The 26,368-nt window shown below is 43.1% G+C and overlaps 1 protein-coding gene across 3 annotated transcripts; it reads left to right on the top strand.

The window, feature by feature from the left end:
• Positions 1-4,592: 4,592 nt before the first annotated feature.
• Positions 4,593-26,328, top strand: TEX26 (testis expressed 26). 3 transcript variants are annotated; one of them, XM_033104967.1, is made up of 8 exons: positions 4,680-4,708; positions 6,857-6,980; positions 9,792-9,873; positions 14,977-15,130; positions 16,470-16,623; positions 21,000-21,176; positions 22,820-22,981; positions 26,102-26,328. In XM_033104967.1, the coding sequence occupies exons 2-8, from the start codon at positions 6,968-6,970 to the stop codon at positions 26,161-26,163; spliced, it is 804 nt and encodes a 267-aa protein (XP_032960858.1). In that variant the 5' UTR covers positions 4,680-4,708; positions 6,857-6,967; the 3' UTR covers positions 26,164-26,328. The 3 variants fall into 3 exon arrangements, with proteins under 3 accessions (XP_032960857.1, XP_032960859.1, XP_032960858.1); XM_033104966.1 differs by lacking the exon at positions 6,857-6,980 and having other exon boundaries at positions 4,593-4,708; XM_033104968.1 differs by lacking the exons at positions 6,857-6,980; positions 14,977-15,130 and having other exon boundaries at positions 4,660-4,708.
• The last annotated feature ends 40 nt before the right edge of the window (positions 26,329-26,368 follow it).

Here is a 26,368-nt window from a genome sequence, read left to right on the forward strand (position 1 = left end):
GTGCAGTGCTCTGAGGTGGACGCTGGCATGTAAAGGTGCTTAACACATGGCCCGAGCGTTCAAGGAGCTTCCAGTCTTGTACGACAAGACAGGTGTACAGCTAATAAGAACAATAAAGTAAGTGCTTTGAGAGAAGTTCAAGAAGGAAAACATCTACGATGCTTAGGACCCACTTTTGGAGATAAAATTAATGAAGTACAACTGTAAACTTTAGTTGTAAAACAAATCTGTAAGGGTTGATTTATCCAAATGACTGACGGAACTAAGCTCGCAGTGAAAGGCTTACCTTGGAGGCTAATGATTTATTCCAACAAGGACACAAATCCATCATTACGGAACAGGGGTGTTTTCTTCTCATTACCTCAGGGTTATAGATTGAGTTTTGGTGAAGGATATTGCCCACTGGACTGCCTGCCTTAATTATCAGCTCAAGTGTCTTTTTATTGTTTCAAATCATCTACCGCCAAAAAGCAAAGTTATGCCCCTACATAAGAAATTCAAAGGATGAGCATCCATTTCTAGAGGGAGTTTCTAAAGAATGTTTTAATGCCCTAGCAATGGTGGTGCCATTAGAATGAAGTATTGCTCTGAGGAAGAGAACATTCACGTGCATGGATAAATGCTGGTATGACAGATTTAAAATGAGTGTTGACACTTGATGTCACCACCTGAATAAACTTAGAAGGACTCACAATGCAAGACGTTGGTGGTTCCCTGATGGCCTGAGTAGCTTCCTTCTGAGGAGTCTGGAGATGAGAAAAATAAAGACTCAAAGAGAACAGGATGGCCCAGGAAGGAGGTGCCATTTATATAGGATTCACGAGGTTTTGTTAGAATCAACACTTTATACTTGCAGTTATGGTTTTATTTGGTATGTAAGTAAGTTTGGTGAGTGGCCAGTTGGAAGCAGAGCTTAGACTTCCCCCCACTAAATTGACTGCTCTAATAAAGCAGAGAATGTTATCAAATTTTCTGGATTTTTAAGTAAAAGGATAGCAATGATTCTTGGACTTACTAAACTACAACTCTTCTTAGTGGTCATCTAGGAATTAGATGACCCCAGGAAGATCTGAGTCTGTGATGGTTAATTTTATGTGTTAACTTGTTTGGGACACAGTGGTCAAACATTATTCCGGATGTTACTATGAGGTGTTTTTGGATGAAATTAACATTTAAATTTGTGGATTTTTAATAAATCAGATTACCCTCACAATGTAAGTGGGCCTCTCCCACCAGCTAAAGGCCTGAATAGAACAGAAGACCCACCTCCCCTGAGCAAAAGTGAATTCTGCACTTGAGCCTGCCCTGAGCCACCAGGGACCACCCTGTGGATTTTGGACTTGCAGGCCCTACAGCTGTGAGAATCAATGCCTTACAATATATTTCTCTTTTTACACACACACACACACACACACACACACACACACACACACTTTTGATTCTTTTTCTCTCAAGAATCCTGAATAACACAGTCCATCACAGAAGTTGAGAAAATGTTAATCAATCAGCTAAAACAAAGGAAGAAAAGTGATACAGTATTTTTTCACATGAAGACATTTGAATAGAAGCATTATTGCATACTATGTAGTATCAGAAGGTCTTTTCACAAATGTCACAACCAAGCCAGAGAAACTTCACTCAGTACATTTGTATCCAAAGCACGTGGGTGTCACTGTGGATGGTCTGTGACCTCTTCTGGGCTTTTGGAAGCAGCCACCTGCCAAGTCTTTCACACATCCTTTATCAGCTTCCTCTTCAAATTCTCCCAGCGACTCTTTCCTATCCTCCCTTATTCAGGAGACATCCTGGCCTCACATTACCTGAAGCAGAGCTTCATGAATGAGCTAAGGAATCTCTTGGAGGTCTCGTGATGCTGCAGAGCTGGTTCTCAGGTCTGGGTGGGGCCTGAGCCTCTGCGCCCCTACCCGTGCCCCCACCCCGGTGATGCCCAGGCTGCTGGTCCCTGGACAAGGCTCTACATCTGACCATCTCCAGCTTTATCAATTGCCCGGGGATCCTGTTAGGAAAGCAGACTCTCAGACCCCACCTGACTTACGGAATCAGGACTGCGGGACCCAGGTGCTCTCCTGAGCATCAAGTTCCCTCTCCCTGCTCCTAACCCTCGGCCTGTGAACCTGGTGACTCCTCTCTCGTCTGAAGTAATAACTCTCTACCTGACCCACTCCCTCACCCCCAGATAGTCTTTTTTCTCCTTCACAGTCACAATGTGAGTCTTCTGTACTTGCCGTCTCCTCCGAGGCCCACACTACTTCACACCATGTTCCTGTGTGTGTGCACACACATGCATGTGGAGAAAGACATTTATTATGATCATTTAGACTGGAAACAACCAATTAACATTTAACCCATTCAATACAAGTTCTCAATTGTTTTTGATCAATTCAAACTTACCTCTGTAACAGGAATACTAGTAACCTAGAAGTCTTCATTTCTGAATGATTAACTTATTTTGGCAGTTATGGAACCTTCCTTCTCTTACTCCTGGAAAAAGAGGCCAAAAAACTTCTGACCTGTCCCCTTCACTCTGTTGCTTAACCCACTCCAGTAAACTTTCCTTGCGCTCAGGGGAAGTGCAAGCTTCTCAGCGAGGCCTGTTGGGCCTCCTGCTCCAGCGTCTCCTAGCTTTCTCCCTAACTCTTTACACTATGGCAATACCACACCACTCAGACTCTGGAGGAGAGGGCTTTTCCATGCCTCCTGCACCCTTCCTCAGCCTGTGGCACCTCTCCTGTCCCCTGGCTGCCTCAGGCATCCTGGAGGACTCAGCTGGAGCATTTCTTCCTGCAGGGCAAACTGCCCAAGCTCGCATCATGCCCTCATGTCCTCATGCGGCTCAGTTCCAGTGCAGTCAGTATTTGTGGAGGGAAAGAAGAAAGGGAAAGAATTCCACTTTGTCATTGAAAGGGATTGCCTTGAGCAACCCAAATTCAAAGGCAGGGACCCTCCTGCCCTGTCCTGTAGTGTTTGCTATAAAATGGACCTGAACCAAAAATCCACTTGGAAGGAGAAATGAAAGATAAGAAGAATGAAGATCAGAATAGCAGTATGACAAAGGAGCAATACACCTTGGGTTTTCAGGGCTTTACAATTTATAAATTGTCAGGAGAATTATTAATCTTTAAATCCTGATGAGGTGGGTACTAGTAGACTCGTTTTTCTTTAGAGATAAAGAAACGGGGGGGCTCAGAGAAGTTTCTGCTTCACCACAAGGACCCCCAGGCAGAAAGTACAAGGAGCTCTTGGTTCAGTGTAAACCCCGCCATTCACAGCTTATCCATCTAAAATATTAATAAGATTTCACTTTTAAAATTCTATGTACTCACTGCTCTATTTTAAAAATATAGTTCTCTTAAATTATACTATGCTAGTTAGCTCTCCAATTTCCAGACAGTAATCTGTTATTGAGTGTTACTTTCTTAATTTAGACGCCTGTTACAAAACCCTAATTTAGGTTCATTGCTTTTAATAACATCGACAGAAGTCTATGCCTTCTAAAGTGTTCTGCCATTCACTGCTGTAAAATTCGAGAGTCTAAAATGTGCTCTATTCATTCCATTCCATGAATAAGACTCAAATCTCAGAAAATTCTAGTTCCAATCCTCATTTTAAAGAAATCCCTTGCATATACACGTGGAATCCTTACTTTGATAAACTACTTAGTGTCATTTGGGAACCCTCCCTCTGTTCCCCTTCACTGCTCCCCTAAGGTCTTATGTTAAAATAACCCCTTTAAGGATAAGGAATGGCTGAAAATTACTTCCTAAACATGCTGCAAGTTTCTACTGTGAGCCACTTGACATTCTCTCTTTCTAAGTGGGTAATAGCTACGCCCTAATCTAGAGGCATTCAGTATTACCAAGCACCTAGAGTGTGTCAAATTACAAGGTCATCGCCAAGAATATGAAGACAAAGGACCTTCCAGATTCTGGTAAAACTAGCATACACGGAGGTGAGAGACAGACTTTCCTAGTGGGAACAGAAGAACAATTAAATCTACAATCACAAAACACGATGGTTGGTGCCGGAACTGTCTTGGTGAAAAGGAAAAGAGTCACAAACATGCCTGCCCACTCCTGTGCTGGAGTACACTTTTCACCCTTCTGCTGTCTCCTAATTCCTGGGCTGGGATGACCAGTCTGGTAGCATGAAACTCTCTCAGGAAACCCGGTTCTGGTTCTATCAGATTACTTGGGACTTTTGTCCTCTTGGTTGGTTCCTACTTATGCAGAGATCAGTGATAACTTTGCCCTTGTTCGCTTAAGCTGAAAGTTACCAATAGATGAGAATTTGAAGTGGAAAACCTTCCATCAACTCCCCTTTTCTTTCCCTCCCCAAATACACAAGACAATGCCCAGGAAAGCTCCTTGTAAACTACATAATTACATGAAAGCAAGGCACCCATGTTACTAGAAGCACACCTTCTTGCTTTCCGCACGTGGTCGGTCCCCCAGCAGGCCGGGTTAAGTCCCCTGTGCCGCCCACGAGTTCGCTAGGCCAAGCCTCCAGAACCGACCTGAGTCTCCATGGCGACGCGTCACAAAGCAGTGACGCGTCACAAAGCATTGGCGCACCCACAGCACCCAGTCCAGCTGGGGTGAGGCGCCCTGACTGCTTGTTGAGGCAAAAATGGCACAGCCTGGGCTCAAGGTCACGTGCCCCTCTCAATGCGGCCCCAAGACGCGGCCAAGTAAGACTGCGGTCCCTGCCAGCCATCAGGGTCGGGAGGGGGCTTTCCTGGAGATGGGGTACGCCAGAGCGAAGTCGGATTGGGTCTTTAAGGGTGTCTGCCTCTCCCTTATGGCGGAATTCGGTTTAAGGAGAGGCTGGGAGTTAGGGAGAATCAGAGCACGTTCATGACCTTGCCCCTTTCCAGCCCCCGCGCCATTCTTTTCTGCCAACATGCTGGCAAACCGCTCAGGTGCTTTTAAACACTCCCAAGAATTGCTTGGCTGGGAGGGGCAAGAAAAAGGAGGGACTAGTGCCTTTCCAGAAGAACAAAGACAAAGGGAAGAGAGGTGGGGAAGCTCTGCAGTGAGCTGGCCCAGCAGGAGTCCTGATCCCTGGGAAACAGCTCAGAACTTGAGGAAGTGCAGAATGGAGGGACAGGGTCCCCAGGGGATCCACAGTGTCCCCACACCTGGCTGTGGCAGAGGCTGGGATCAGCCTTCAGCTGTCCCTTCTAACCTTGGCTGATTTTTCTTTCAGTGATTTTGTATTTAACAGGCGTAGTGCTTGAAGTACTAATTTTGCATGCAAATGCAGCAGCTTTACTAACTCAGCTTTTGGTGTCAGTGGAGGGAGAGGCACTGGCAGAGATGCTAGTGGCCTGATTACTGCGTAGTCAGCTGCATCCTGGCCTTTCTCATGGCGGTAATAACCGTTTGCAGCCTTCTAGCTGGGTAATTGTGGTTCCACGGTGGCTACAGAGCAAAGGGGATGGTTCCACTGCAAATTCCCTAGAATTGTAGTCCCACAAGAATGAGGGAAATGTGTTTTCCATTCCATTGACGCTTTGTAAATTAAGGGTAGAAAATGAAAATACTTAATGGGTATGAAAGCTATGTAGAAAGCCCAGTTTCTATACAGTGGCCGGGCAAAGGGCAGAGAGAGGGTCTGCCCCAGGGGAACCCCCCGCCACACACCTTTTGGGTCTCCTCTGCTCTTTCCAGTCATCCTGTTTCATTCAAGGTCTCCTCTCCTCCTCTTTGTCTGGAAATGGTGGAATGCCCAGTATTTATCCTCCTGGGTTTCTATTCTCTGTGTGAGTGGCCACCCGTCACAGGGCTTCAGGTCCACGTAAAGGTGCCAATGGCTCTCCGGTCTTTAACTGTTGTCCACCAGATCCACCCGGAATCACAGAAGGGCCTCAAACTCAGCACGCGCAGAATCACCCTCCTTTCCTCCCAGACTTTGGGACCTCAGTTAGGAGGGTCCCCGCTGCTCCGAGTAGAAGGGGAGGCAGCTTCATTGACACCCCAGTTTGATTGATTCTGCTCCAAAGTTCCCTTCCCCTTCCCTTCTCCAAAGTTTGCCTCTTCACATCCCTTGTGGGGCCTCTCCTAGCCACTCTGCGCTCCTCCACTCCGCTGTCCCTTCCAAGCGGTGGCCTGATGTGTCACTACCCAGGTTTGTCCCCAAACAGGAAGAGGCTTATGGTGGCTGCTATGGGCTAACTGCTACTGAACTAACGTGTTTCCCCAAAAATAAGACCCAGCCGGACCATCAGCTCTAATGCGTCTTTTGGAGCAAAAATTAACATAAAACCCGGTATTATATTATATTATATTATATTATATTATATTATATTATATTATATTATATTAAAGACCCAGTGTTATATTATAGTAAAATAAGACCAATTTTTGCTCCAAAAGACGCATTAAAGCTGATGGTCCGGCTAGGTCTTATTTTTGGGGAAACACGGTATTACTATATGCTGGGCTCTTAAGTGTTATATTACTTCTAAGGACTGCCATAAACTCCCACAAACTGGTGCCTTAAAACGACAGAAATGTATTCTCTCACATTCTGGAGGCTGGAAGCCCCAAACAAAGGAGTTGGTGGACTATAGTCCCTCTGGTGGCTCCAGGGGACAATCGTCCTTACCATGTCCAGCATCTGGTGACTGTTGGCATCCTTCTGAGGTTCCAATCAGGTTAAATGACGGCTTCTTTGAAGATCAGCACCACTTCATAATTTCTTCCCACTCACTCGTCCATGCTTGAAATTCTCTGAATTGAGGACATTTAATTCTGCTGTGGGAATAAAATGCTTTCAAGCATAAAGTGACGCCCCCTAAACCAGGAGTCTCAAAGGATAATGTCACTTCTCATAGAATGAGATCAGAGCGTGGATATCAGGAGTCTGTGTGAGCAGAGGTGTGTGACGTGTGGGGCTAAGGCTTTATTTAGTTGGACTGGGGAAGCAGCCAGGTGTGAAGCCCAGCATGAAGACACCAGGTAAATACTAACAGATGAGCAGACCCAGGGCCTGTCCAATTAAATACAAGCCCTGGTTGGGAGAAGGGGGATGATGAATGATAAGAAGTACCCCCGTGGTAAAAACTAAGTGCTCGGTCAGGGCTCCATGTGCTTGGCAGTGGCATACAGATTTTAAGAATATTTGAAAATTGAAAATGTATTCAAGAAAGATACTTGACAGCCATTGTATGAGGTCTGACAGTTAAGTTCGTGAACTTGCCCCCGTGCACTTACATTGGCAGCACTGTACAAACAGCTCAGTAAGGTTTCATAACCGTGGTATATCAGTGTCTCACAGCTGTGTTCGTGTCTACGTGTGGCGGTGTCTTGCTGAGTGGCGTTCATTATTGTTGTTGCGTGTTTTTGTGTGCTGTCGCAAGAATGTCGGAGCTTGAATTAGAGCAACAAACAAACATTAAATTTCTTATTAAACGTGGCAAGAGAGGACATGAAATCGGGAGCATTTTAGTCCAAGTTTGTGGGGATAATGCCATGAAGAAAATGGCAGTGTACAAACGGATTAAATGTTTTTCTGAGGGGAGAGAACATGTCACTGATGAAGAGAGATCAGGGCGGCCAGTAACGAGCAGAACTGATGAAAACAGTGCAAAAATTTGTCGAATTCTGCATTAAAATTGTCCGGCTGACTGTGAGAAGCAGAGCAGAGCAAGTAAACATCGATAGAGTAACAGTTAGGAAAATCTTAACTGAAAATCTTGGCCTAAGAAAGCTGTGTGCAAAAATGGTCCCAAAGGAGCTCACTGATGAACAAAAGCAAAGGAGAGTCAAAGTTTGCCAAGACCTTTTGGAGAGGCAAGACGATGTTTTGGGCCGTGTTATCACTGGTGATGAAACATGGGTGTATCAATACGACCCTAAAACAAAGCGTCAAAGTGCACAATGGAAGTCAGCCAATTCTCCACGACCAAAAAAGTTCTGTCAGTCCAAATCAAGAGTCAAAATGATGTTGCTAACCTTTTTTGATATCAGGGGGATTATTCATTATGAACTTGTACCAACTGGACAGTTAACCAAGTTTACTATTTGGAAATGCTGAAAAGGCTGTGTGAAAAAGTTAGACGAAAATGACCTGAACTTTTTGCCAACAATTCATGGCTGTTGCATCACGACAATGCACCAGCTCACACAGCACTGTCTGTGAGGGAGTTTTTAGCCAGTAAACAAATCACTGTATTGAAACACGCTCCCTACTCACCTGATCTGACCCCCAGTGACTTCTCTCTCTACCTGAAGATAAAGGAAATATTGAAAGGAAGACATTTTGATGGCATTCAGGACATTAAGAGTAATACGACGATGGCAGCTCTGATGGCCATTCCAGAAAAAGAGTTCCAAAATAGCTTTGAAGGACGGACTAGGCACTGGTGTCAGTGCATAGTTTCCCAAAGGGAGTACTTCGAAGGTGACCGTAGTGATATAAAGCAATGAGGTATGTAGCCTTTTCCTAGGATGAGTTAGCGAACTTAATTGGCAGACCTCGTATTTAGGATGCACGAATGGGAGCAAACACCGGTAAGGACGCGTGGCTATAGTGCGCTACAGGTGAGGTGATGGACCCCAGGCAGTGGTTTGTTCCAACATTAAAGGGCCCATTTCAACTCAAGTTCTAGTGAAATGCAAAAGGCAACAGGTAACCGCCCAGATGCGAAGAATTAGAGAAGGACTGAATTAAATTTAAAATATGTACTCCCAAGAAATGTGGTGGACTTTGATGACAATGGGGGTTGGGGCAGATAAATTCTGTTGCTGCCTGTGGTTACTGTGCATTCCTCGTCCTCCTGGACCCAGCCAGCAGCGTGTGCCACAAGCAAGGCCTCCCTCCCCGTGGAAACACTTCCTTCCTCTGGCTTTCAGGACATCACACGCTCCTGGTCTTCCTCTCTCACTGACCCTCTTCTCAGCTCCTTCCCTGGCTCCTCCTGTCTCCGCAGCCTCTTGTCCGTGTGCCCCAGGCTTCATCTCTTCTGTCTCTGCTCCCTCCCTTATTTATCTCACCCACTCTCAGAGCCTTAACCAACATCTCTACTGCAGAATCTTGCACAGTCATTACAAAGAATGAATGAGAGCTACCCCAGAGGAGTTGGAGGTGCTTCCTGTACAACACTGTTAAATGACAGAGAGCAGAAACGGCCACTGTGTAATACGAGCCCATTTTTGTAAAACAAAATGGTGAGAAGTAAAACCCCATCTGTCTATGTATTTATATGTGTATATATATATAAATCTGTGTATGATTACATCAGCAGGTATAAAAGTCTGGAAAGAAACTGGCACACCTGTTAACAGGGGCTACCTGGGAGGAGGGATGGAAGGAGGGTGATGATGAGCAGGGAGAGGAAGGAGCAAGGGGAAGGGATTCAGGGCGAAACCTGACATGTAAACGCCGAGCCCCTTCGTTCACAGTCATTTCGTGTGTTTACAAGTATGTTTCATACATGAAAAAATCACTCACTAAATCAGAAATAATGAGTGTCTTAAGACGGTTGAATTTCAAATAAACTTTCTGCTTTATATTTTTACATATTGCTTGAACTCCTTAAAAACGCATATTGAATTCTCAGGAAAAACAGTTCGCCTAGGTTTATTTAAGAGGAAACTCAGATAATTCAGTTGAGCTTCCCCTCTTAAGTAGAGGTCACAAGTTGACCTTTATTCTGTTAGACATCGAAAATGCTTTTCTCCTGCAAAATCATTTTAATTATTAAAACAACATTTGATCAGAATATGCTAGTTTGACCCACTTAAAACTGTTTGTTGTACTTGGAACAGGTGATACCCTCTGGGACTCCTACGCCACCACGGTGAAGACTGCATTCACCCCTAAGACGGGAGCAGTGCCTGCTTTAACTCGGTAAGTCCCTACTTGAGTCAGACTGACAAACACACTTGAATTTGTTCATTTGTACCCTAGCATTCAGAATTCAAAACAAATAGAGTAACCGGAGAAGGCTTATGAAAGATGCCATCAGACCTACTGCGTGCACTGTTCTCCAAGCATCAGAGAGAGTGCCCCTCACCACCGACAGTGTGAAAACTGAGGAAACGGACCCATGGATTCTTCATCGCATTACTGTGTAACATGGTTTACAATAGAGCCAATAAATAGGTTAATGGAAGTGTGCCACCTGAACATCGAGTATGAATTGAATCCATTACCAGATACATAGTAGGCAGGCAATGAGATTTGAATGAATGGATGAATGACCAGTTGTTCGCACTTTTGTCAACACTGCAGTCTCGGAAGCTGGTAGATAGGCCACAGTCCCCTCACCCTTAACTTCACTGCTCTACTTTTTGCTTCCTAAAGCAACATTGGCTTGTAACATCTCCAGTTCCACCAGAAGTGTGGGTGGCGGGAACTTCTGTCTGTCTCTAAGCTCATTGGTGTGTGAGTGAGAGTGGGGGAAGGAAAGCCCTGGCTTGTTTCATGCCATCAGTGGTCGGTGGGAAATCAGCATGGAGAATTTTCCCTTGCCTGTGTCTCCTCTGAATTGTTTCCAATAAAGAGGGTCTTCTCACCTTAAAAGTTCAAGTTATTGAGAAGTCAGATGGAGTATCGGCAAGACCATGGCTGTGGAGTCAGGCAGAAATGTGTTCTAACTTCTGCTCTCTGCTCTAATCTCTCTTACCTCTGCTACCATGTTTCCCCAAAAATAAGACCTAGCCAGACAATCGCTCTAATGCGTCTTTTGGAGCAAAAATTAATATAAGACCCAATCTTATTTTACTATAAATATAAGACTCGGTCTTCATAATATAATATAATATAATATAATACCCGGTCTTTATTAATTTTTGCTCCAAAGGACGCATTAGAGCAGATGGTCCGGCTAGGTCTTCTTTTCGGGGAAACACAGTACCTTTGGCAAGTAACAAGCCATCTGTGGCTCATTTTCGAGGTTGGTCCTCATTCTGAGGACAGAATGAAAGCACCAGGACAGTGAGGAGCACGAAGACGTTACCCAGACATTTTTCAGTCATTTCCCCGGCATAATATATGACAGACTTCCCCAAGTGCAGGACTGCCGGACCCCTGACTTCTAAGTTATTGGCTAGCCCTCTGAGTCACATTATGCTCCTTAAGTGGGAGATTTATCATCTGACAGTGATGATTCCACCAGCTTCCCAGACAGTAACAGTTGTCTGAAGAAGAAATGTGAGCTGAATGCCAAAAACAAATGGGTACCATCGAAAGTCTAAATCAGTGGGCCTCAAATTCACATATTTAAGTTCACAGAAAAATTTTCATCATAAATTTAAATAGTTGCAAAAGATAAAACTTCCAGCCCATCTTAAATATTGACATTTAAAAACAAAACTGTTCAGTTATTTCTTTGACTATAACCAACTGGTAATCTTAACACTTTAGCAAATTAATGCATGCTGTGATCCTTTTTCAAAATACACAAACAAGCTCTTCTTTTAATAGATAATTTTTATTTCATTCCTTTTCCTTTTTGAACCATTATTCCATCTCTACTTCCTTTATAGAATTTTAACTTCCTGTAATATATTTTGTGTTTGAAAGCAACTTATTGATCACTCCATTATACTTCTTGGCAACTATTTTAGTATATTAATTGAAATTAATTTTTAAGCGTGTTATGCGACCCTAAGTATTGAGCTATCACAATTATTTTTAGTACACAATTGCGCAAAGCAATCAATACAGTACAATTGTTGATAATTACTAACTACAAAAAGTAAACATTTTGGAACTACATCTTAATGAGATAAATGGGGCTGTATTGTTTTAAATTAGTTTATGAATCCAGTTTTGAGTTTTACTATTTTTGGAATGAGACCTGATTCAGCATTAATATTTTTCTGCTCCTTTTTAATTTTTTTTAAGTTTGTAGATGCTAATATTGGGAAGCCTTGTTCACATAATAAGTAGAAGTGAATGAAAGGAGTTTCAGTGGAGCATTTTCATTCAGTACTCTGAACTCTTTGTGAGTTATATGCCAAAAATCACAAAGTGATTTTTAATGATTGATTGGCTGACACCTTGGTTCAGTACTTGTTCAATTTTATGGAAAGCAAATAATTAGATGATTTGTCATCCAGTTATTGAGTTATTTGCTGTCTCATTTTCTGAGAAGCATACCGAAAAAGGTATGTCTTAATAAATGGCTATAAATTACATCCGTTACTTTCTCACTTGGAAGAAACTTGTTTAATATTATATACTCAAAAAGGACTTAGAAAATGGGAGCATTAGTTTCAATAAATGTTTCCCAATGTAATCTTTTTTTTTAATAAAAAGCTTTTATCATCACATAGTTTAAACATATTTTTATCAAAATCTCAGAGCTAAATATTTAACATATAATTTATACCATGTTTACCTAGCTGTTAAAATCAGTCTTTGTTTTCAAACCAACAAACAAAATTAGGTTTACTTACTACCAAAATAAAACCTGACTACATTTCCAGTTCAAATAAATGTTATTGTATGTTTTGAGGAATATTATGAAAACTACTGATAAATTGTGGAATTGAATGCATATTTTAGAGAAGGTAATTAAAAGCAGATGGGGAAATGTTAAAAAATTCAGGTCTAATATGACTAATTATTTTCAAATAATAAAAATAATGCAATGAAATGTATGCCTAAATATTATCTGTTAAGTGAGGAATATGATAAGAAAAATCTGATGTTCCTTCATTAAATATGTTCTCATGTGTGTAGAACTTTGGTGCTTGACTTTTGGGAATAATTAAATAATAATATATAATAATCAGAAACAATTTTATTGATTTCTTTAGACACCAAGTCAAACATTTATTATGCATTTAATGAAGGAGAAAGTTATGCATGGTGAAAATTAATTGGTCTGGCAAGCCCAATATACTGTCATGTATTGTTAATATTTTACAACATAAAATAGAAGGAAGACTGGCTGTATTGGGATAAATATTTCATAATAAGATTGGGTTAAAAAGCAAGATAGAAACACCTTGTTGAATGATGAGTACACAATCTGAGAAACATCACAATATGTTTACATACCAGTTTTACCCAGTGAATCTTTAAAAATTTGGCCGCTTCGGAAAAGATTCCAGTTACGTTGCAAAGAACCAGCATCACCATCCTGTGCTGCTCCATCTACTCATAGATGTTTTCTTTCCAGCTAAGGACATATTTTAGAGATTTTTAAAAAGCTGAAAAAAATGCTTACTTTTAAATATGTGGGGGCAAAGAGTCATTTTAAACATTCTGTATTCTCTGTCCTTCTCTCAGAGGCTTCTCCCTAACATGTTATACTTGTTAGGCGATGGAAAAGTGTCATCGGTATTACTCTCCACCATGCCACCGCAGTATAGCTAAATTCAGAGTAATCTTCCCAGGCCATAATATCCTGGTTATAGAGCCATTTTACCCTCTCGGAAATACGAGTGAGACCTAGGATGGAAAGGGTGAGCCCTAGGCAAGCACTTGGATTTGGATGACAAGGGGACTGCCCTGAAATGTAGCCCAAAGTTTCCCTCCACTGAGCACCTCTCACGGTTGGAGGCTCACACCCTGAGATGCCAGAGGTGTAATGCTCCTTAGTAAGATCCCATGGTAGCGTGGGGAAGGGAGAAAGTGCTATGGGAAAGAAAGGACCACAGCTACGCAGGTTTGCTCTCAGGCAGGTACCTGTTAGGAAAGAGTAGGCTCAGAAATGGAGAGTTGAAAGTCAAGCCCTTTAAAGCTATTTGTGCCATTCCCTTGGAGACTTTTCGTGTACCTGTGGTCACTTCCGTTGGATTTAGGACTGCGGTCCTACTTGATCCCCACACATCTGGATGACAAGTAGAAAATAGTCCATCATCCAGATGCATCCACTTTCCAGATGTTTGGTTTCTTACAGACATAACCTGAATCTAACCCATCCCTCTTTTTAAAAAAAGTCAATGTGAAATACTTTAGATATACACAATGAATCTCCAGCTAGCACCAAGCTTCAGTAATAAAGAAAACATGGACACTTTTATGTATACCTTCCACCCAGCCTTGCCACTGGATAATGTTGAAGCAATTTTCAGGCATTATATGTCGTTTCAATTCTAAATATTTTTATATATATCTCTAAAAGATGAGGACTCTTAAAATACATAACAATACCATGATCTCACCTAAAACAATCCTTAATATCAAATATAGCCAATCAGCAATCTTTTCTCCAATTGTCTCATAATTTAAGAAAAACAGCAGTTGGATTGAGATTGATTCCATTTGGTTATTACGTTTCTTACATCAATTAATCGACAGGTTCCCCCTTTTTTTCTGAGAATATCTTTGTTAAAGAAATAGATCATTGTTCTGGATTTTTCTGATTTCATCCCCATCATGTCGTTCAAAATATTCCCCATTTCATGTATTTCCTGAGATTGCAAAAACTTCATCAGATTCGGTTGGGTACTTCGGCAAAAATGTTTAATGGGCAGTGGTGTGTATGTCCAGCCAGACCACATACACCTTGTGATCTCTCTTTCTGAGCTGTGAATGGAAACCGCCAATCACTGCCTAGATGCATTGCTTCATCAGGGACTTGCAAACCCGTGATGTCCTAATTTTTATATTTCTTCCTTTTATTAACTGAAATAGTTTTAGAGAGAGAAACTTTTCTTCACCAACTAACTATATGGTTACACTAAAGTACTGTTTATACAGGAGAGTACACAGCTCTTTAAACACTTTAAAAAATGAATTTAAAAATTACTGAATTTCAGATTTTTACCTATTTAAATTTCATTTTTGACCTCCCATAATTTTGTGAAGATCCATCCTAAGGTACAGGATTGTTTCTTTTCAGGGAAATCTGGAAATTAAATGATTTCTAGCATCAAGTCTTAAGCTAGCTAATCTTTAAAAAAAAAATGTAACGAGTAAAATTATTGACCTGTGTACTGTTGTGAGACTTAGCATTTAATCCTTTACTCAGATTTCCACTATCTTTTCTTGTAGTCCAAAAAGTATGAGACGATTAGGGTATACCTATTCACTGAGTGATCCTATCCTCAGTCAGACACAGTACAATGATGAGTACACCTGGAAATCATATTCTGAAAAAGAGTTCATCAAAGCCAGAACCCCAAGAGGAACTGGGAGCCCCAGTCAAGTAAGACGATATCTACATATCTGTTGAATTTAATATTGTATCGATAATTCATAATGAGAGTTTGAATATATCCCAAAGATCTTTCACCATCTACAGTTACGGTTCTTCTAAGATTATTTTTGCCCACCTTCTCACATGTGCTTCTAACTATTTCTCCCTACCCCCTCAATTTTAAAAGATTTTTAATTGAAATGAAAGTCACGTAGAGAAATTGTAAGAGAAAAAGGGGGTGGAGAGGGAAACTGAAGATTAAAAGAGACTTGACAAGACAAATTTGGGAGAGTGAGTATACTTAACTATTCTGAGAAATTTTAGTGTAAAGGCAAACTGAGAAATACCTTAGTAACTAGAGGTTGAAGTAGGGTGAAGATGTTTTTGTTTGTTTGTTTGTTTCCCCTTTCGTCTGCCTCCACCCCCACTCCGGTTCAACGCCCGCAGTAGCCTGCAGCAGCACTTAGCAGCCCACCTCCAGCTGCTCTCGGCAGCCCAGCTCCAGGAAGAGCTGTTGTTCAGTGTTAGCTGTAGAGGGCGCAGCTCACTGGCCCATGTGGGAATCGAATGGGCGACCTCAGCGTTAGGAACACAGCGCTCCAACCACCTGAGCCACCTGGCGGGCTCTGTTTGTTTGTTTTTAAAAGAGGAGAAATAAAGGCAGCTTGGATACTGATGGCAACCACCCCAGAAAGGGAGAAATGGAAGTTGTAAGAAAGAAGTGAGAATTGTTCGGGTGATGTGTGGAGGAGATTAAAGGCAAGGGACCCCTGTATACTAGGTGGAGTAGGGCCCCGCTGGGCAGCTGTATGGTGGGCTAAGGATTTCAATTTTCTCAGGAAAATAGGAAGCAAGAGGGAAGAGAGAAGGAAGATGGAAAGAGGTGGTGGAGGTTCCGAGTTTTATAATCATCAGATCCCTTTGGAAGCAAAGAGGAGAGAGGGCTTGGGGCTCCGAGGCGAAGGAAAGGTGTACACGTGTGGCCAGAGCTACAATTCATGGGTCTTCTCTTCCTCTGGCCTGGTCTGAAGAAGCTGGTTGCAGGCACAACTCTTGGACTTTACAATCACATTTTCTTTCATCAACAGGAATAATCAAAGTGAAAAAGTACTGCGCTACAGCTGGGTAAACTGGTGGCTCCTGTTGACAGGCTCCTGTATACACAGCATCTGTAGGGTGGTGCCTGAATGTAATGGACTCTAAAGAATGTGGACACACCTTCATGCATGCACACACACATGCACAAACATGCACACACGTGCACACACATGCATGCACGCCCACTCATTCTTCATTCCATTAGGTGAACCCCTGTGGATTTTCTTGAAAACTGTGTTTGTATTGATAGGCCCTCTTCCACTGGATGCTGCCTCCTGGTCAGTCAACATCAGTGAAGAGCTGCCTCCCTTGGAAAATCACTGCTTCGATGGACGAGGTCAGGAAGGCCGTAGCTAGTCAGTTTATTTCCTGTACTAGGAGAGACTTTGTGGACACAGCCAAAGGTAAGCGCGTTCATTTCTCTCCGCCCCCTGCTAACGTGCTAGGCACTGGGGTCCCTGGGGTGAGTAGCACAGACATGGTCTCTTTCGTCAAGGATCTCACAGTGTAGACGCGGCAAAGGCAATTTACCAACAGAAGTGGTCAAGTGTAAAAGGTGCACGTTGTGAAAAGCAGGGTGCTGTGGACGCACACAGTGGGACATCTAGCCAAACACAGGAATGGAGATCAGGAAAGGCTTCTTGGGCCTGAAGAACAAGGACCAATAGCCAGGTGAAGATGAAGCGAAACAGTCAAAGAGGCAGCTTCCAATTCCTAACAGCTTGGTTTTATTTTTAAAAATTAAAACTTTGATGAAAGCAGTGCATGCATCCACTTAAATACAGTATTCTATGGGCTCATGATGAAACACCAGCAGTTCCCTCACCCACCCCCTCTCACTCCCCACTGACAGTCAAATTCAAGGAAGGTGCTTACATCCAATTGGAAACTACATAGACGGGGCTTGTTAGCTGGTGCTTGACTTAGGTGGTGAGCTCCCTTTTTGTTAGGGAGCCCCCAAAACCCAGTATTTGTAGATCAGTTTCTTCAGAGGTAAACACGTGGCTGTTGGCATTCTGAGAGCAGGGCAGGGGAGGGGACTGAGCAGACTCCCGTTGAATCCCTTTTCTCCAGTCCAGCATCTCACTACACCCTCCTACTATTCCTTGTGTCCCACCATCTATACCTGCTTTCGTTCAATTTTGTGCTGAATACATCTCTGGTCAGGAAGTGTATGGGATCAAAAGACCTGCAGATTGCAGATACACATTAAGGGTCATAGAAAAACATTGAACTGTCAGCACTCTTCAAAGACGTCTCTGAGGTTCCAATCAGTTGTTTCAGCATGCGCAAATCACCATGTCCCGATGCGTAGGTAAACACCCAAGACCTGTCAAGAGGCCCTCCTAAATCTCCTAACACCATCTGCTACTCTCCCTCCCCACAGCCACTGCCTTGGTTCAGGCTGCCATCCCTTGGATGACCTCTAATCGAACTCCCCTTTCTGGGTTTGTCTCCTCTGATCCACTGTCCGTCCATACAATAGCCATCGTGAGCTTCCAGATGTGCAAAGTGACATCACCTTCTAGCTGAAACCCTCCAGAGACTCCCATTGTCCTCAGGGTGCTGTAGAATCTGGTCCTTGGCCTCTGCTCCAGCGTTCCCCCTTGCCAGCCCCCGCACTAAGGGACTGACTGCCCAGCATCTGCCTGGCTCACCGTGCCCCCGGCAGCCTCACGCCTTGGCACACACTGCCTCCTCTCTAGGAACGCCTCTCCCCTCCTTCTTTAAGCCCATGTCTGTCCATAATTTAAGTCTAAATGTAAGCTTCACTCCTCTCCTGGGAGTCTTCTCGGATCCCCCAGGTTTGGATCGGTAGCCCGCCCTTATGTTTTATAGATCCTTTTCTTAACCTCTCCTGCAGCATTTATCACACTATATTGCAATTATCTTCTTTTGTATCTGTCTCTCTAAGGCTTTAAGCTTTGGAAGCCCAGGGACCATATCTTACCTAGGTATCCTCATTACTGTGTTAAGGCAAATGGGTGAGAACTACTAAAAGGTGCCTGTTTTCTCACTCAGGCTTGGAGGACTCTGCTTGGGTGATTTAGAACAGCAGATAAAGACAACAGATCTGGTTCTCACATAGCCATAGATTATGTGCCAAGGGTCCTAGTGGTTTTGGCTGTCCTTGCTGAGATTTACTTTTGGATTAGGCCTTTCAGCAGCTATCATACCTAATCTTCAATGGGCCAGTTTCTCTCTTCGGGCTATAAGTATATCCCATATATGTAGTATATGTCACCGTTATCAAGTAGAAAAAAATTAGTGGGACCTGAGCTCCTGAGGTGCAGGGATGGCTTCCTGGAGGAGTCCAGGCCTTGGACCTGGGAGGTGTGGTTAGCACTGGGCCAGGTAAGCTCTGAATCTGTCCAAACTTCAGTACAACTGTGGGGACTTCAGGCGTCAGTGGGGCCCTTTCCGGATCTTCTCTCTGACAAAGGAACTCACTCATATGGATTTTTATAAAAACAATAAAAGCATTAGTTGGGAACAAATAAGAACTAAGTGTTATTTTAAGCGTATATCACATAGACGATCACTAGAGTGTGGTTCAGATTAATTGCTAATCCATAGCAGTTATGTTCTAACATTTTTCTTTTGTTCACTCATTAATTTAGTAAATAGTTAATGAGGTCCATTACTGTGGTAAATACTAAGGATCAATGAAGAATATGATTTCATCTTTATCTTCACAGAAACTCTGAGTAAGTGTAGGCCCCGATTAATGTCTTTTCTGGGTCTGCATCTCCAGGTGCTCTACTTCTGTGCTGGTCTGTCCTGTCCGCATGGACCAACCATCCAGATGCTTCCCGACACTGGCCCCTAACTCACCTCTCCTGCTTCACCCTCAGCTGCCCTTCCTGCCCTGCGTACCTCACGCTCCCTCCAACTAGACTACGTTCCATGAACACACCCTTTGTTCGTGTTGCCCCTTCATCAAAGCATGGCTTCTGCTGGGTCAGCCCTCCAATTCCTGTCTTCCTTCCCTTCTCTTAACAGAGCTCATCACACTCTCTCTGGGCTCCTTATGCAAGGCTCTGAGTCAGTGATTCTCAAGCAGATGAGAAGCTTATTCTGTCAACATAAGTGCCGGGTCCCACTTCTAGAGATTTTCAATGTCTGGGATGAGGTTCTGGTGGTATGATTTGGAAAAACCATCCCAGGTAATTCTGTTGGATTATCTCCATATGAAAACCACAGTTTCAAGTGTTATGGTTGCAAGACATCACATTCCATATGCGTTTGTCCTGTATGTACCTTTCTAATCACACTCATTGGAGGTTGGCTTAAGTTAGACAATGACCTAATTGTCTTTGACCTTGGCATAGGACACATACAGAAACTGAACACATTTACTTTTGAGTACGAACTCTCAGGAAAAGGGAGGGGCATATGCATTGAGTATTTCAACTAGTTTTGCTCCTATAAAGCTATTAGTAATTTACAAAAATCAAAGGAAGGACAGCGCTTACTAGGAACAATGCCAGATGATTTTCCAAACTATCTTAAAGGGTGTCCTGATTTTGAGCCCTAGATTTTCCTCCTCTCTATAACCTTATCTTCTCCTTGGGCAGTTTATGGGTTCATTATGAGGGCCATCGAGTACCCACGTCCTCTCTTCCTGAGTCATCTAAATTAAGAGCATGCTGATCTAGACAGAGATCATTTTTTAAAAATCAATAATAAAACCCTCTTGGATGCCAGCAGATGACATCACATATTGTTTTACATACAATGTACATTTACATTTACTTTGAAAAGACCTATTGAAAAACTAATTAGAGCAAGAATTGTGTTTAGTGTCAGTAGTAATTGGCATTGTTTGGACATTGTTCATGAAATCCATGTCTTTAACATCTTTATCCTGAATAAAGTTGGGATTGTATGATGTGCCTCTGAACCAATACTTTGTAGCAAGAATTAAGGGTGAACTTCTAAGTGAGATGATTTGTGACTCTCTCTTCTGTGATCTGGTAGAGCTTATGGGACCTGGAGTTCTGTCAGTGCTCAATAGATATTTAATGATTGTAGATTTAATGACTGTTTTTAGCAGTTTTTTTTCAAAGAAATAATAGTGCTATTGTCTACTAATGACAATGACATTGCCTAACCCTCCGTCAGGAAGGAATAAGCGTTGCGTGGTTCTTTTCCAGGTAATGGGGATGGTGTGCACTGGACCCACCTAGGGCTGCCTGTCACAGCAAATAAAAATACGGGTGCCCAGTTAAATCTGAGTCACTATATATATATATATATATATATATATATATATATATATATATATATATAGATAGATAGATAGATAAATAATGAGTACTTATACAATCTCACACTAAAACATTATTCATTGTTGATCTGAAATTCAAATTTAAATGGCGTCCTAGGTCTTATACGGCAACCCTAGCCCTCTCTGAAATCTCTCTCTCTGCTCCCCACCAGGGTCTCAGGCATGAGGCAGGCCTTTTGGAGTGAGGAATACCTTCTGTGTCCACAGAGCAAAACAAAGGAGCACTCCTAACTGGCATACAATATATTCTTTAGAATCTCCTTCTAATGATGCGAACATATCATTCCTATGCCTGGTAAAGCAGAAAATTACTTTGTGGTTGACATATCCATAAAAAGTACATTGACCATACCTCTAAACACAAAAAGAGCTGGTTTTTGTGTGATAAATTGGAAACTAGTGCCAGAAGCAAAATGGAATGAAAGTATGATGCTATTTAGAAATAGCTTACAAAGCAATTGTTTCCTTCCGTCTCTACCCCCACCCCAGCTCAGAAGACTAAGCAAAGGTCTCAGATGGATCTGGAACGGGAAGAGTTACTTCCACACCCTGCAGACACTGAATTTCGACGGAATTACCAAGTGCCAGCTAAAATTCCTGAGCTTCAAGATTTTAGTTTCAAATATGGATGCTACTCTAGCTTACCAATCGCTTCTCAAGGTCTAGGTAAGTACACCTGTAGCTTTTAAAGCACCTTCGTAGATTCTATCCCCTTGGTCCACGATTCCTCTGGATCTTGATAAGAGTCATGGAAAATGCCAGAGATCCCTGCGTGGAATTAAAACTACACCTCCATGGCATCTACCCTCAAACTCAGGTAGTGAGCATCTCAGAAGAGAACTGAGTGCCCATGCTGAGAAACCCTCTGCCTGCGAGGGGCAGGTATTAGGATTGGAGTCCCCACCCCCCCACACACTTATAAAATGAAAGGGAGGATTCAGTTGCTATAAACTAACAAGGAAAGAGACCGGGTGTCAATTATCCACTGAAAGTTTATCCACAAGCACACCTTTCAAGCATCTTCAGATTTAGCACCCATTCTATTTGAGTCTTCTTCTTTTTTTCTTTTCTTTTTTTTTTGTGTGATCCAGATTCCTATTGTTTTCAACAGAAAAGTTTTTAAAAGTTCCATGACCCAGCCACCTTCAAGCTACTAGTTAAGAGGATAACTGGGTATCCGTCTGAGGGAGCGATTTACTCCTGGCATGGAGTTGGGATCCAGTAGTACTTTAGGTGGAAATCACAGAATAGAAGCTTAGCATCTTGGGGTTACGAGTAGCCAAGAAGTTACTTAGTCTAGACTTCATGTCATGTGTGAGTCACCTCTATACCATCCCTGACAAGGGGTGATATCGTCCTTGCTCAGACTCTTCAGAGGGGTGCCAACCCCCAAGGCAGTGCCTTCATTCTTAAATAATTCAACTGTTTGAAAGTTCTTCATTGCTAGAATCTTCCTTGCTCAAGTTGTAGTATGGCTTCTCTTCTTCCCACAGAGGTTAACCAGTATAAATCTGTTATTCTACGAAAACCTTATTCCAAGCCTCCTAAGTCCTCTCCACTTATAGCATTTCTAGACCCCACAAACATGCTTCTCAGGGTGTAGTGTCAAGTCCCCTCGCCGGCCTGGTCCCTCCATCTGGCCAATGGTCCCTTTAAAGGAGACGCCTGGAACTGAATGTATTTAAGGTGTCCTTAAGGTTCACAAAGATTGGACGAGTTGTGGAAATTGGACGAGTGCTCATGTCGTCTTTGTTGTTTTTTTATGATGATTCCCCAACTGTCAGGACCACGTTAAATGAACAACATTCTGAATCAACTCTAAGCGTTCTGGTTCTGCCGGAACCTCACGCCTCCATTAGTCTGACTGTGTAATGATGTTAACCGTAGCTATCATCCTTCTTCCAATCTGCTCATCCCACAACACCTGGGTCCCCGAGGGAGGCCGCTGAGTGTGTCAGTCCACATCTGCCCAGGAGATGGCATGAAAAGGAAACTGCTTGTATGCAGGCATTTGTTTATAACACAGAGGGCGAGGGCTCGCGTCCTGACATGCTGACCAAGGGACAACTTCCTTTCTGAAAACAGTGGTCAGACTCAACCTTCTGGCCATCACGACCAGTCCGTCCTGCTCCAGTGCTGAGTCCCAGCGCCCTGCACAGCCCGAGTCACTCACACAGCACCTCCCTTCCCGAGACCATTAGGGTGCTGAGTGCGCACCAGGTAGGGCTCAGAGCCGTGCTCAGCAAATAAGGGCAGGAGTCCTTTGCTTGGCGACAACCCCCAGTCTGTCCTTCCTTGTGGCCCCCTAGTTCCTGCTGTGCTGTCCAGCCACCTGAGGAGTCAGGAATGCACAAAGAAGCAGACCACGTACCAGAGCGATTACGGGCCAGCCTACCTGGATTTCTTAGTGATCTTGAAGTCATTTACGCCTGCTCAAGTCACAGAGTACCTACAAAGTGCTTCCTACAAAGGTAGGACGAGGCCTTGAGTTACCAGGTAATGAGTTCACAAGTCATGTCACATGGCCGTATGCCAAATGGAAAGTGTCCCAACTTCCAGCCGCTGGAGTTCAATGTTCCCGAAAAGAAAACTATTGCCTCCAAAAATTCCATAGTTTTTATGAAAACCTTAACTCACTGACAATAAATCTTTCTTAAAAGACACCCCAGTGACTAAGTCACCATTTACTAAAAAGGAAATGCAGCTTTTCACTCTTTTCTGATCTCGCTTGCTTGCAGTTGAATTGTTCCAGGGTGACTTTTTCTCACAGTTAATGGATTTCTCCAGTGGCTGTTTGTACTATCGCATAGTTTTGTTTTATTCGGTGTAATCTTTATTTCCTGGTTAGTGGCACTTCTTCGTGACAGGCTTGTTAGGGTACATGAGAATCTTCATGTATCATATCCTCAAAGAGAGCAAGTGCCATTCCCAGGACTGTGTCGGTTCCCTCCATGTAACAAGGTCTTACCCCAGGTTGGGGCTTAGTGACGGGAGTCGTGCTTGGGGGCATCTCAGAGGCCATGGGTTAGCCCGTGCGTGCATGAAGAATCGGAGCTGGAGGAGAGGAAACGGGCCTCTTCCAGCAGCCGCCTCTCGTTGCCCTGGGTCAGTGCTCACACCCCCAACACGTCTCACTTTCGAGCCCGTGCCCCGGTGCAGACATATATATTTATGTAAAGTATATCCACACACGACTACGCTGATGTGTTACGTACACTATGAAACCTGCAAAATGCTGAAGAAGGAAGTAAAAAGCAAACATAATAAAGCTTGCTGTGCTCTAGGCAGCGGGGGAGATCACTGCCTAGTTCTGTGTCCCATGGTCCGGCTTAAGCTCAGAAATGCACCATCTAATCAATAACCCACCCCTGCAATCTGTCTGCTCTCTCTCTCGGGTCCCCAACCTGTCCTTGGCCTGTCCTGAGCCAGGTCAGAAGAGCTCCTCTGGAATCCTTTTTTATACTTGCATCTCCTGCCCCACACAAGACTGAAACCCTGCTGAAGGCAAGACTGAAAAGGGATTGTACTTGTGTGTGTGTGTGTGTGTGCGTGCGTGCCCGTGTGTGTCTGTGTGTGTGAGTGTGCACGTGTCTGTGCATACATGTTCATGTCTGTATGTGAGTGTATGCACATGTGTGCACACATGTTCCTGTGTGTGCATGTGTGAGTGTGTGTACATGTCTGTTTGCCTGTGTGTGTGTCTCTGTGTGTGTGCGTGCATGTGTGTATCTGTGTGTGTGCCTGTGTGTGTGCCGGTGTGTGTGTACATGCTTGAATGTTGGGTCCCAGGACATACCAGCAGCAGATGTCTTGCCTCATTCTAAGGCAGAAACAGAAGTCTGTATTTCCCACTTGGAGCTTTATTCCTCTTTTTTAAATTAAATTTATTGGAGTGACATTGGTTAATAAATTATATAAATTATTGAGTTTCTGTATTTATAACTTGAGGAAATTGAAATAGGTATCTGTAGCGACCATTCTGTTTTCAAAATTGTTTTAATCCTCGAGTGATCCAGGCCACCCTTTGGGCCTGTGTTATGTAACAGGAAAGACGTTCATCTCCCCACTTAGTACCTCCCCCCACCCCCAAAAAAGATAAAATTATCTGAAATCTGCTTTTCAGAATTTTTCAGCTATGATTTCCTCCCTATCTCTTCCTCCAATGAAAACTCCCATGACTATGACTATTCAAAGAGGATTTCTTCTTAGGGTATAATTCAGTGTTGTTAAGAATGCATGTATTAGAGAACATTATGTTAAGTGAAATAAGTCAGACAGAGAAAGATAAGTACCATATGATCTCACTTATTTGCTGATTCTAAAGAAAAGAATAAGTGAATGAACTAATCAGAAACAGTTTGGGAGACAATGAGGAAAAACTGAGGGTTGCTAGATGGGCGGGGGGGGGGGTGGGGGGTGGGGGGGAGGGTGAGGGGATTGGAGGGCAGTCGGTGACCACAGGATGGCCACGGGGTTTGAAAATTAATCTGGGGAACGTAATTTGGTGGTTACCAGAGCGTAAGGGGGTTGGGGGGTGGGGGATGAGGGTGAGGGGGATCAAATGTACGGTGATGGAAGGGGAGCTGACTCTGGGTGGTGAACGCACAGTGTGATTTATGGATGATGTGATACAGAATTGCACAATTGAAATCTATGTAATTCTACTAACAATTGTCACCCCCAATAAATTAAAAATAAATTAAAAAAAAAAAAAAAAAAGAATGCATGTATTCACTCAAGCAGCTTCATTGATCGAATACCTTTAATGCTCACTTGATCTTCTCAGGGAACTCTGTGTCAGGGCTGGGAGACAAAGCAGAGTCAGAAGCCGTAAGTTCTGTAACTGAAGTACTGTTTGGCTCCACTAGCCCGTGAGGGGTAATCTCAGCCCTGTGGGCTGACGGTGGGTTAGGGAAGGCTGCTCACAGGAGACCTCCTGTAAGTGTCAAGGATAAATCGGCCAGAACCAGACAAGATTCCTTCATTTTGCAGCCGAGGCAATGGAGGCCGGGAGTTGAAGGGCCTTGCCGTGGTCGGTTATCGCTCGGAAACAGCAAAGCCTACCAACATCTGTGGGCAGAAAGCAGCCATGGCTTCAATGGAACTTTGGAAATAATCGTTTCTATTATTTGTTGGTCACTCTGTGTTACTGTGTGCTCAATACAAAAAGGTCTTTACGGACCAGGCACCGTCTAGGTGCCTCACACAGCTTTCCTAGTCCATCCCCACACTTGGGCAAGGTGAGCACTACTGCCTATATTCAAAGATGAGGAAATGAAGAAATGGGGAGGCCTGATGACTTTCTAAGACTTGTGAGCGCAGAACTGAAACCTAAGTCTGTTTCATTCCAAAATCCATGCTGTTTCCATGAAGCCTTACTGATCCCCTGACTATTACGTTCGCTGTTTTTCATCAATAGTTACATAAGTGCCTTTTTCGCTATTAGACGTAATACCTTTTGATTGTTTTGGTCTCATCAAATTTGTATATAGAGTACTATTATCAGATATTTGCCTCCTTCCTAGAATTTCTCTATTAAGCAATTAAATAATTAAATGGAATTTTTCATCCATTTTTCTTCAAAATTTCAGACAGACAAATTCTTGATCGCTTTATTCGCTCTTACTGTGATGTTGACAAAGGGACGGAATGAAAAAGGAAAAAAGTCCACATGAAGAAAATCTGAAAATCAGTGGAAGTGCCTCCTGTGCGTTTTACCAAAAATCAAAGAAAAATAATATCCAAATGGTTCCAAACATGATATTCATGACTGTATAATTTTTTCCTTTTAAACAATAAAATAATTTAAAGCTATAAGTCCACACTCACCTCTCAACATAGCTTTATCTATATCTAGT

The sequence above is a fragment of the Rhinolophus ferrumequinum genome, chromosome 4 (genome assembly GCF_004115265.2).
Source record: "Rhinolophus ferrumequinum isolate MPI-CBG mRhiFer1 chromosome 4, mRhiFer1_v1.p, whole genome shotgun sequence".
NCBI lineage: Eukaryota > Metazoa > Chordata > Mammalia > Chiroptera > Rhinolophidae > Rhinolophus > Rhinolophus ferrumequinum.